The 12,331-nt window shown below is 43.0% G+C and overlaps 1 protein-coding gene across 4 annotated transcripts; it reads left to right on the top strand.

The window, feature by feature from the left end:
- Positions 1–269: 269 nt before the first annotated feature.
- On the top strand, positions 270–6,699 carry cbll1 (Cbl proto-oncogene-like 1, E3 ubiquitin protein ligase). 4 transcript variants are annotated; one of them, XM_042335158.1, is made up of 6 exons: positions 270–334; positions 2,303–2,530; positions 3,015–3,115; positions 3,202–3,285; positions 3,861–3,934; positions 4,474–6,699. In XM_042335158.1, exons 1-6 carry the CDS (start codon positions 322–324, stop codon positions 5,513–5,515), a joined length of 1,542 nt encoding a protein of 513 aa, XP_042191092.1. In that variant the 5' UTR covers positions 270–321; the 3' UTR covers positions 5,516–6,699. The 4 variants fall into 4 exon arrangements, with proteins under 4 accessions (XP_042191092.1, XP_042191094.1, XP_042191093.1 ...); XM_042335160.1 differs by having other exon boundaries at positions 307–334; positions 2,285–2,470; positions 3,018–3,115; XM_042335159.1 differs by having other exon boundaries at positions 307–334; positions 2,285–2,470.
- The last annotated feature ends 5,632 nt before the right edge of the window (positions 6,700–12,331 follow it).

Below are 12,331 nucleotides of genomic sequence, written 5' to 3'. Positions count from 1 at the left end.
TCACTCCCTCTCTCTCACTCTCTCTCTCACACTCCCTCTCACTCCCTCTCTCTCACTCACACTCTCTCTCACTCCCTCTCTTTCACTCTCTGTCTCTCTCTCACACACTCTCACTCACTCACACTCTCTCTCACTCACACTCACTCCCTCTCTCTCTCACACTCTCTCTCACACACACACTCTCTCTCACACTCCCTCTCTCTCTCTCACTCCCTCTCTCTCTCTCACTCCCTCTCTCACACTCCCTCTCTCACACTCCCCCCCCCCCCCGTCACTCTGGCAGCTCAGCCCCTCCCCCCGCCCACAAGGCTGAGCTGAGCCATGGCCGAGGCCGGTGAGGAGCCTCCGCGCGGGGTTTGTGCTGTGCCCGGGCCCGGGGGGGAGGCCGCGGGGGCACGCGCGGGGGAGGGGAGGCGCGGGGGGGGGGCGGGGACCCGGGCCGCGGGGGGGGGACCGCCCGGGGCCGCAAACACAGGCCTCGGCTCTGTGGTCAGGAGAGCCGAGGCCGAGGGCACAGTGAAGGCCGGAGCCGGGGGCCGGGGGGCAGTGGGGGTCCGGGGGGGAGGGGGTCCGGGGGGGAGAGGGGTCCGGGGGGGTCGGAGCGGGGGGGGGGTGGGGGGGCGGGTCGGGGCTGCTCCCGCGCTCCCTCCCCGGGGTGTGGGTCACTGTCTCCCCAATGGAGCCTCGGGCTCTCCCCCGCCCGGGGCCTGGCGGGGGGGGGGAGGGGGGTGTGGGTGTGGGGGTGTGCCCCCCCCAACAGCCCCCCCTCCGCCCTACAGGACCCCCGGGGGGGGGGGGGGGGAAGCGCATAGTGGGCACAGTGGTTCGGGGGGGGGGGGTTTGGGGGGTCGACACACTGGTTCTGGGGGGTACTCAGGGGTTCTCGGGGGGGGGGCAGTGGTTCGTGGGGGGATACACGGTTCGGGGTGGGGCGGGGAGTTTGGGGGTACACAAGGTTTCGGAGGGGGTTCACAGTGGTTCTCGGGGTGGGGGGCAGGGGTTCGGGGGGGCAGTGGTTCGGGGGGGGGTACACCGTTTCGGGTGGGGGAATGCGGGTTCGGGTGGGGGGGGGATGCGGGTTCGGGTGGGGGTGGCAGGGTTCGGGTGGGGGGGACGGGTTCGGGGGGGCAGTGGGGGCAGGGGTGGGTGGGGGGGGACGGGGTTCGGGGGTGGGCAGGGGGGGCAGTGGGGGCAGTGGGGGGGCAGGGTGGGGCAGGGGGGGGGGGGTGGGGCGTGGGGACGCGGGTTCGGGGGCAGTGGGGGTGGGGGCAGTGGGGGGGGGGCGCGGGTTCGGGGGGGCGGGGGGGGGGCGTTGGGGGGGGGGGCAGTGGGGGGGGCAGTGGGGGGGGGGGCGGGTGGGGGGTGGGGGCAGTGGGGGGCGGTGGGGGGGGGGGGGACGCGGTTCGGGGGGGGGGGCGGGGGGGGGGGGGGGGGCAGGGGGGGGGGGGGGGGGGGGGGGCAGTGGGGGGGGCAGTGGGGGGGGGGCAGTGGGGGAAGCTGTGGTTGAACGAAATGGCATTAATGTATTTAAAAGGGCGGATTGTGTGATATAGAAACCGTGACACGGATTTGTTGGGCCAACGACCTGTTTCCCTGTCGTCGTTACTCTACGTAACTGTTTAATTACACACCCGGTGGTCGCATATATACTATAATGTATGGATGTCTCAAAGCACTGCATTGTTTATACCTTTACTAACAAATGAGCCGTTTAAGATGATGTGTGTAACGTACATTTGGTGCGTCTCTGACATTTTAGTTTAGGTCGTGTTAGAGTGAGTGTCTTCCCTATCTTTACACTCTTGTAATAGTTTGGTACCAACTCGACAAAACTCTGGTTAACTCAATAACAAAGGTATTTAGGTAATTGGTACAGACTTCCATCAGTACTGAAATAAAACCCTTTGAAAAGTTGTATTTCTGTAAGATTTATTTTAAGATTAAAAAAACACAGCAATGGAAATATTTATTGCATTTAATATAAACATTTTATCAAAGAAAAAAGGTTCAGGTGTACTCACGTTTTCTTTTTCCCTCCTGACTGGTTGACACAATGAGGAAGCTCAGTGCTCTGGTTTTCTTATGTTGATGTGTCTGTCACCTATTTATCATATTATAAAATATATTATAACTAGTAGAGAAGTTCATCATCAGATGGCATTAGGACCAACTATGGGACGTGAATTTATTTTGCTTTTATATTATATAATTATTCTATATTTATATTATAGTGATATTCAACATAAATCATAGAATGTTTACAGCACAATATTGATTTAAAAAGTATTTTGTATTTCAAAAGATAAAGATCTCCAAGGCACTGATGGTTCTGGATCTCTTGGTGGCATTGATGTTCGTAGGCGAATCCCCATCAAGTTAATCTCCAAACAATCTAATCGCAATCGAGTCCCTTCTCGCACTCAAAGAAATATGAACAGAAATTCTTCAAAGTCACTATCTACAAATGAAGGTGACGGGATTATTGATTCTTCAAATACTGATGAAGGAGTTCTAGATACAAACCAATGCAGTAGGTACAGATAGAAACACGCTGCATGCCACAGGCTGGGAAGACCAACACGAGTGGGTAACATTAGATTTGTGTTTGATGGGGAGTAACTAGGTTAGTATTGACAGAGGCAAGGGCAGTGTGCAGGGTTTTTGATGAAGTCATCTTTTTATTTGGCCTCTATTTCTGCACTTTGACGTTTGACTGGTTCACGATTGACCTGCAGGGGAGATGGTGTCTTGTCCCTCTGTCTTTGCCAGTGTTGGTCACCCGGCCAATAGTTGGGGTTGGAACTGGGCTGGTCTCGTTTCTCCGTCTAACATTTTTCTCTCCTTCCTCTCTCACTGAGGAAGGTGTTTGTTCCTGCTGAGCTGATCACTCGGGAGGTTGAGGTTAGGACTCAGTGTCATTCTGCCCTTGAATTGTGATGCCAAAGTTTTAACTATTTAATAAATTGGAGCCAGGTTCTGTCGTTTGCTTATTGCATGTTTCTGTTTCCTTTCAGAAGGATTTGACTACAATAAAGAAGACATTTATGATTGCAAAAGTGGGGAGGTGTTTGGGAACCAACGGAGATTTACTCTCCAGATGTTTTGGGATTTTAAGGTAATGGCATCTGTGAATTCAATGTCAATAACAAAACAGTTGATATTGTAAGATTTGAATGCAAGATGTTTGAATATGTTTTATAGATCAATTTGTTGGGTGAAAAAGATGACACTCCCATTCATTTCTGTGATAAATGTGGGCTGCCTATCAAGATCTATGGGCGGATGGTAAGTTACATCTCAGCTCTTCTGCATCTGTTGTTTGTGTGTTTCAAATTATATTTCCTGCCTGTGATCTGATTTTGTCATTTACATCTCCTTTGTAGGAATTAAAATGACGCAAGAAATGTAACTTGCCTTTTATAAAGAAGGTTAATCTAAATTATTCTAATCTTTCATTCACAAATTAACTTAATGACTAGTTGCATATGTGCAATTCTACTGTTTAATTTTCAATGTATATTTAGACAGTTTATTAACAGGTAAAGTTTAACAGGTTGTGTGGTCCACTGGTAATGAGAGGATGCATTCAGTTGTCAGCCTGGTTCATCATACACAAATTGGTTGCTGCGTTCACCTACAAAATGCAGTCACTACGTTTGACAGTAAAATCATGTAAAGCGCTTTGAGACATCCTCCTACCTTGAAGGATGCTATACCAAATGCAAGGATTTTATTTTATTATTATTTATTAATCCAAAATAACAAGTATTCCTGTATTAGCACCTGTCCTGTGAAATTAGTATTTTTGTACATATACTAGAAAGGTGGGTTTTACTTACGATTATCTTGTTTGTTTACAGATTCCATGTAAACATGTATTCTGTTTTGAATGTGCAAGTCTGCATGAGAAGAAAGGTGACAAGATATGTCCTGGGTAAGTCAATGTCCTGTAGCTCAGTGGTTAGAGCACTTACCTCGCAAATGAGAGGATCTGGGTTTGATTCCCAGCAGGGCGAAATGTTGTGCAAGTTTCCTTACCCCACACACCTGTGTTTACCTCGCGGTAAGTAGGAACACGGTTGTTAGTCGGTTGGCAGATTGCGTTTCCAGGAATAATAATCCCTTGAAACAATAATAATAATAAGTTGGTCACTTCAATCCACGACTGTTTGTGGGATGCTGCTGTGCGAAATTGGCTGCTGATTTTCGCTCATAAAATAGCCAGTCACTACACTTTACAGTATATCCTGTGAAGCCCTTTGAGGCGTCTCGAAGATGTGATAAGGGGCTGTATCAAATGCGAGGATTATTATCTTTATAGTACAAACTACAGCATGCAAGAACAATAAATTATATATTAAATAATATAACACTAAATACTTTAATAACATTGACATTTAATACATAGTATATATAATATATTAATTATGATAATATTTAACCATTCAGGCTAACATTATGCTTTATTTTCAGGTGTAATGACCCGGTTCAGCGCATTGAGCAATGTCTGCGAGGCTCCCTGTTTATGTGTAGTATTGTGCAAGGCTGTAAAAGAACCTACCTTTCTCAGAGAGACCTACAAGCGCACATAAACCATCGTCACATGAGAACTGGCAAGCCTGCCCTTCGCCCCCAATCAGAGCCTCTCCACCCGGCCATGGCCCCGCCCGGGGACATTCCTGAGCGCTTTCTGATGCCACCAGACAAGCACCATATCTCCCACATTCCCCCCAAACAGCACGGCCTCATGATGCCCCCGCCCCCACTGCCGCACGTATCTCACGAGCATTACAGTCAGACCCATGAAGACATCCGTCCTCCTCCGGCAGAGATGTCTCTCGCTCCCCCTCCTCCCCGGGCAGTCAGTCAGGAGACCTTCAGGATCTCAACCGTTACCACCAGGAAACACAGCAACTTGATCACGGTTCCCATCCAGGACGACTCTTCAAGCAGCGGCAATCGGGAGCCTCCTGTCCCAGCTCATCATCATCCCGATTACCCGAGCCAGCCCGTGGTGACCCACCCCCACCACATGTTACCACCACAACAGCATTACGCTCCTCCTCCTCCCCCCCCGCCCCCCATCAATCACCCTCTGCAGCACCCGTCCCAGGCCGCCGGCAACCCACACATGGTGTACAACCCAGCCCCACCTCCCCCCATGTCAACGGCTCCTCCACCAATCACTCCACCTCCAGGACACATACTGGCTCAGATGCCACCGTATATGAACCATCCTCACGGACCTCCTCCTCCTCAGCACTCGGGCCCCCCTGTGAACACCCCCCCTCCCCACCACTACTCGGCCACGTCAATGCCGCAGTACACAGAGGATCAGGGAACTCTCAGCCCACCTTTCTCTCAGCCTGGAGGCCACAGCCCAGGAATTGGTGTCTGGCCTGCTCCCAGAGGGCCACCTCCACCACCAAGGATGCAAGTGCCCCCTCCGCAGCCTCAGCTCCCGGGACCACCACACCACCCTGAGCAGCCCAGGTACAGGCCTTATTACCAGTGAGCTGCACGCCTGGGCCCTGTTGTGTATAGAATGCTTTGTAGGTTCCAACTTCTAACATTGCTCCTTCAAATGCAAGTTTATTTTTAAGTTTTGAGAAAAGCCAATGGGAACGGTTGGAGTGAGGTCAAAGATTGTGCTTCTTGGGTGAGATTAAGGTTGTGATACAGTAAATTTGGAGAGCACAGCTCAAATAATTTACCTGTCCCCAATGCCCCCAAAGTGAACCACAGTTTTCAGCTCACAATGTAGCATATGGTATTATACATATAATGTATGCTAACTACACTTGTTAGGGGAGTGAGTACAAATGTCAGGAATGTGTACCGTTGCAATCTTGGTGTTTCTGTGAGGAAAATGCTAATCAACAATGTGATGATTGCGAGAGGTATAACGAGAGCTGGTTCCTATGACACTGATGTAGGGTGTGACTGACTTTTTCTTTCCACAGTGGTTTAAAGAGTGTAGTTGGTGTATGTTGTATTGTTTAATTATATATCTTACCACCTTGTCTGGCTTATTTGTGCTTAACACTGTAGTTATCTGTGAAACGTTTGTAAATAAACGTAGTGTTGCAAAAAAATGTTCATTTGCTTGCTGTAACGTCGGACAGATTGATGACGAGCACAGTTGGCAACAAGGGTTGGAGGGGGAAGAAAAGTCCTGTAAGTTAATCACCACACAATTGTTTTGAAGTGTAAACAGTGTAAAATGGCTATTGTGTGGAATGGTGATGTAGGGGAGCTTTCCTTCCCCCTCTCATCATTATATTATTCTTCTGTTTCATTCTCTAGAATTTGTTTTTCAGTTTCCAAAGAAAAGATAGAATAAATTTCAACAAAAACACAGGCAAAAGTATGTTCTTTGGAGTTGCATTAATCTCAAAGACAAAGTACTGTATATAGTGTAATGATTTGGGGAGCTGGATACTGGGGGTGGGGCAGGACCGATTGTTTTGGGGGCCACTGTTACCAAACTATAAGCGAAACACTGTGTTGGCAAGTCTGTTGTTAGCCTCTTCAGAGTGTGTGCGATAATCTAATCTAGTCAGCCATACTTGAATTCATGTCATTAATTAATTGAGCAACTTTAAATTGAACGTTAATTTTTAACCTGATCAACCTGTCATCAAATGCACTGAATTTCTTTTCAATACGACATGCACCAATAAATGGGAATAAAACCTGTATTGTAGTGAAGTTATTTGTTAATTGTACTAATGAGATAAAAATAATAATAATTCGAAATAATAATATTTTGGTCACTCAATCCAGGATTGTTGGACACTGCAGTGCAGAATTGGTTGCATTGTTTCGCCCACAAAATATAAAGTCAATTCACTTTACAGTATATTCTGTGAAACGCCTTGAAGACGTGATAAGGCGCTGTATCAAATGCATGGATTAATGAAAGCCTTGAAACTTTGTACAGTGAGACTGTGCACAGTGGGACTGTGTATAGTGGGATTGTACAGTGGGACTTTGTACAGTGGGACTGTGTACAGTAGGACTGTACAATAGGACTGTGTACAGTAGGACTGTACAATAGGACTGTGTACAGTAGGATTGTACAGTGGGACTAGATACCAGTACAAGGACACTTAACACAAGTCTTTCATTCTGTTTATAAACAAATGTTTTGAAAAGTTTTACAATAAGAAAAGATGTGACTAAACTGCCTAGAACTGTTTATGGCATTGTTACTTAATAAAAAAAACATGCTGACACGACAGTAGATTATAACAAGAACAGTAATTACTGAAGCCAGCATATGACTAAAATCAATGGCATTTTGTGAAACGTAGATGTCAAATATTAATACCGTTGGCAAAGGGAATCATTTTTATACATGGCAGATACAGCTAACAAGTACTTGGGGAAAACTATTGTGTTCAGTGTCTATTAACATATTTGGAGGACAACAGACAGTGGGGAATCCAAGACTGAATGTGATGTGGGCTGATGGCATGAATCTCCGCTATGTGTGAGAGCCCTTTGTGAAGGGAATCCAAGCAATATCCACCTTCTGGGCTGGTAGAGGCTAAACCTGTTGAGGCCATGATTTTTTTAAAAAAAAAGATGTTTAACATTATTTTGCCCTAAATCGCAAGAGACCCACATGTAACAGTGACATTAACAAACTAGGAAAGACTGACTAGGGAGGGAAGCTTTTATGTAAATCATAAAATAAAGTTGTTGGAAATGTTCATTGTATGTTAGATTCTTAGTACAATGTCTATTGTTAAACTCTCGAGTTCCAGTATAGAGTCCAGGCAACAGCTATGTATCCAGCATTTCGTTTTTTCTTCACACAGACAGATCGAGGTTTATTGAATTGATAAAGTTGTCACAAAGATCATTACAGATACTGATTGCTGGAAATTAATTAATATGAGCACAGCATAATTGTGGCATCTTTGTGAGTTGATTCACACGTTTTGATGTAATTCAATGGAAACGGAACACTGTGCTAACCTAGTCACTAGGTATTCACGTAGAACTAACATAAATGGAGTCCTGTAGCTCAGTGGTTAGACCACTCTCCTCGCAAGCGAGAGGACCTGAGCTTGACTCCCTGGTGGGGTGAAACATTGGGCAAGTCTCCTTACTCTACACGCCTCTGTTTACCTAGCATTAAGTAGGAACCTCTTTGTTAGTTGATTGATGGATCACTTTTTTCGTAATAATCGTTCAAAAACAATTAATTAATTAATAATAATATCTTAGTCACTCAATCTATGACTGTTTGTGGGACGCTACTGTGCGTAATTGACTCACGTGTTTCACCCTCAAAATATAGTCAATTCACTTTACAGTATATTCTGTGAAGTGCTTTGAGACATCTCGAAGACCTCATATATCAAATGCAAGGATTATTATTAACTTACTGAAGTAAGGATTATTATAAAGTACAACATACCCCATTCACATGGCTAGAAATATAATTTGGGGGAGACCTTATTTCAGGTTGCTGTGCCACTTTGCCAACATTGCTAACTTGATGATGATTATTAAAGTAAGCAGGTGGGCTGAAGTATGGCAAATGGAAACTCAATGTCAAAAACTGGTTTGTACACCTTGTGAGAATGGCGAATGGGAATAAGTTTAAATGTAGAAGCACCGGAGTTGAATACATGAATAAAGGGATTTAGAGGTTGAGTCTTATATAGTGTTGAAAGCTAGTTTCAGGTTTGGAAAACAATTAAAAAGGCTAATGAGATACTAGGCTATATCACAAGAAGCTGGAATATAAATCAAGTACAACTGGACAGACCTCATTCTAGTGCTGTGCAGTTTAGGGTTTCCCACCTCAGGAATATACTAACCTTGGAAGAAAGTCAGTGATGAATCACCAGAATCTCAGCTGGAATGATGGGACATATCTCTGATTAGATGCTTGCCAACGTAGATAGGAGCATATCCTCCCTCTGGTTAATGAATTCTGAACAGTTGTAACATTATCTACATTTATCTACTTAATGTGTTTAGAGAATGTGGAGTGTACTAGCTTTGAAGGCCATAACTGATTGAATTGTTTAAAAGGGAGATAGGTACAGTACTTACAGGAAGTACAGTACAGGAAAATAGGTGTATTCAGGATATGGAGCGAGGGGGAATGGATTAAAAATAGAGTTACCGTGACCTAACAAATTGGCAGAATAGACTTGATGGGTCAAAAGACCTAATCATAGAATCTTATAGCACAGAAGGAGGCCATTCGGTCCATCGTGCCTGAGCTGGCACTTTGAAAGAGCGACCAACTAATCCCATCCCCCACTCTTACCCCATAACCCTGTACATTTTTCCATTTCAAGTCTCCAATTCCCTTTTGAAAGCTATTATCAAATCTGCTCCCTCCAGCCTTTCAGGCAGTGTATTCATGACTGTAATAACTCTCTAAGCAAAAAATGTTCTCCCTTCCCCTCTGGTTCTTTTGTCAAACACCTTAACATAACATGTAGGAGCAGGAGGAGGCCATCCGGCGCTACTCCGCCATTCAATCATGGCTGATCTTCTAATCTAACTCCAGCTAATAACCTGACCTGCCTTATCCCCATATCCCCCCTCCCCCCCCCAGCCTTCCCCCCCCCCGCCTTATCCCCATATCCCTTAATCCCTTTTGCAATAAGAAATCTATCTATCTCAGTCTTGAATCTTAATCCTGTTCCTCCATGCACATTGTGGCGATTAAGGTGCTGAAGATTCCACAGGACTATTTTGAAATGTGAAGGCCTGTTGTTGCGTTCTGGCTAATATTCCTCTCATTTAAATTCACCCCAAACTGTAGATTAATTTATTATTAATGACATTGTTGCCTTTGGTACATTGCTAATGTAGCTTCACTGCTTGTATTGCCTCCATAACAATAATAATAATAAACCTTACATTTGATACAGCGCCTTATCATGTCTTCGAGATCCTCAAAGCTCTCCACAGAATATACTGTAAAGTGTAATGACTGTGTATTTTGTGGGTGAAACTTGGCAGCCAATTGCATACAGCAGTGTCCAACAAACAGTCGTGGATTGAGTGACCAAATTATTATTTAAAAAAATGTTTTTTGAAGGGATAATTACCATTAGAATAATAATTAATCTTTACATTCGGTGTAGCACCTTCCACAGTGGGAGGACATCTCAAAACTCTACGTGGGGTATACTGTAAAATGTATTGTAGTGTTTACATATTAAATGTAAGGTATTTTATATATAAATATATAACTACTTTACAGCCAATAATCTCTTGGCCATTTAATGTCATTGCTCCTTCCCACAGAGACAATGTACCATTTTATGCTTTATTGGCTCTATTATACAGAGTGCAAGGTCAATGTACCAGTAGAGAGGAGGAGCTGGTTTGGAAAAGAATATATATAAATTTTCTCTCTGAAAATATTTGTTTGATAATACAATGAAATGAAAATGAACATTAATATAATTTAGCAGATTGGCAGACAGACCATTGTGATTGGAATTGTTAATTTGCCAAATATCCCTGTAGCATACCTTAGTGAACAAGAAACATCTATATTTTTGTTATCCTAACTGGTATGAACATTACCTAATATTTTATCTAATAACATGCTCTCCAGAATGTGAAACGCAGTAATCTATAAGGCAGTGCCTTGATTGGGCTGATAAACACGAGCAGAGCAAGCCAGTTTATCAAGATCAAGTGTAAAGCTGTTGTTGAGTGCTTAAAACACACTGATCCTCCAGTGTGGATTTCTTTAAAGATGTGGGTTTCATGAGACAATTTTAAGCGAGCGATTTTTGTTCAAGTTACTAGCTTTGTGTTGATCATTGGGGAGCAAGGCATCCACATATGGAGGGGTTGGCATCAGTTCACGTGTTATACAATCACATAATTCAACCCAATGACAGAACTTTCTGAATTATTCATCAATAAACTGAGATAGACAATGTCAGTAATCATGATATTCATTTATTTGTAAAGTGTATTACAGTGGCATCTTCTTAATTTATTTCTGTGTGTTATCTGTTTCCAAACTCAATTTTAGAAAACTTTTTTTGCCATGTTATTTGGTGACAACATTTATCTTGCTCAGTGACTTCGCATGACTTGGGAAATGTTAGTGAGAAATGCTTTCATTTCTTACCTTGGCTGTTGTCTTAACACAGAGCACAGATACAAAGAAAGTTGCACTGAACTTCATTGCCCAGTCTCTGAATTGATAAAATATTAAATGAAAATATTATATGTTGGTTTGTATTTGGTTTAAGTACATGAGTGCAAAGCATGGTAAGATTTTTTTCCCTAATTTACCATCCTTTATACGTATAAACAACTCTATGTAAACTGGAAAATCTCATTAAGAAATATGGTATGATCAGTTAGGCCATATAATTGATTTTCTATAGTTTCAGACACAAATCAATTGTTTCAACTTAAATCTATAAAATGTGTCTTACAATACAAAATATAGTTTGGTAAATCTTTCCTATTTTATTGAAAATATATTCAGCTCAGAATGTATACAATTATCTAATAATTAACAGATTAATACTTGTCATGATTAAAACAGATGTAAATGTAAAACTGTATAACTCTAAAAGAAAATAACCCTTATTGTTTAATGTTGACACAGAAAATATGGATTTAAATTAAAATGAAAATAGACCTAGAAGGTGCAGGAAAACTCAGTACAATAGGCTGCCTCAAAAACGTGGAGCAAGTGTTAAATTATGTGAACGCTTGAAAAAAAAATCACATTAGTTGATCTTTAGCAACCTAAAACATCTTTGCCATTTTTAGTATTTGATGTATATTGGCCAGAATTAAACATATATATATTTAATTATCTATATAAATTAAATATATACATAAAGAGAATTTAATTCAAAAATGTTTACAGAATGCTAAAGATCAGGTGATGTGATTGACCAGTAATGTGTTTTCTTGTTGGATGTTGCTTTACAATTGTACAATTGTACAATTTGCTATATTGGTAAAAGGGAGAATAGAACAAAAAAAATGAAAGAGAAAGTTTACTTTCTCAATCTCATTTACCATCTATCTGTGTCAGGCTCCCTCTCACGTCCCCTTTCACAACAGGAGGCTGAGCCTATCTAATCATTGCACATAATAGTGGGGATGTCATATGTTATGTGAATTCAGACATCACTATTGATTAGCAATAATAGGGTATTGACATTCAATGAACGTTTTTATCTCATTAAATATGGACTTGTTTTTGGTATTGATCATATCTTATATTCAAGGAAATAATAAATAGTAACATGAAGCAGAGTTATATAAAGTATGTTGTTAAATGGAATAAACCAAACTGTTTAAACTG

This window comes from Callorhinchus milii, unplaced genomic scaffold (assembly GCF_018977255.1).
Source record: "Callorhinchus milii isolate IMCB2004 unplaced genomic scaffold, IMCB_Cmil_1.0 Scaffold5, whole genome shotgun sequence".
NCBI lineage: Eukaryota > Metazoa > Chordata > Chondrichthyes > Chimaeriformes > Callorhinchidae > Callorhinchus > Callorhinchus milii.
Note: the sequence above shows the minus strand (reverse complement) of the source record. Positions and strands in the feature narration are given on the sequence as shown.

What these genes read in the sequence shown, in the direction of transcription:
- cbll1 (XM_042335157.1), top strand. An exon ending in AGATGTTTTGGGATTTTAAG is followed by an intron (nt 3,116 to 3,201) that starts GTAATGGCATCT and finishes TATGTTTTATAG; the next exon opens with ATCAATTTGTTGGGTGAAAA. An exon ending in TCAAGATCTATGGGCGGATG is followed by an intron (nt 3,286 to 3,860) that starts GTAAGTTACATC and finishes GTTTGTTTACAG; the next exon opens with ATTCCATGTAAACATGTATT.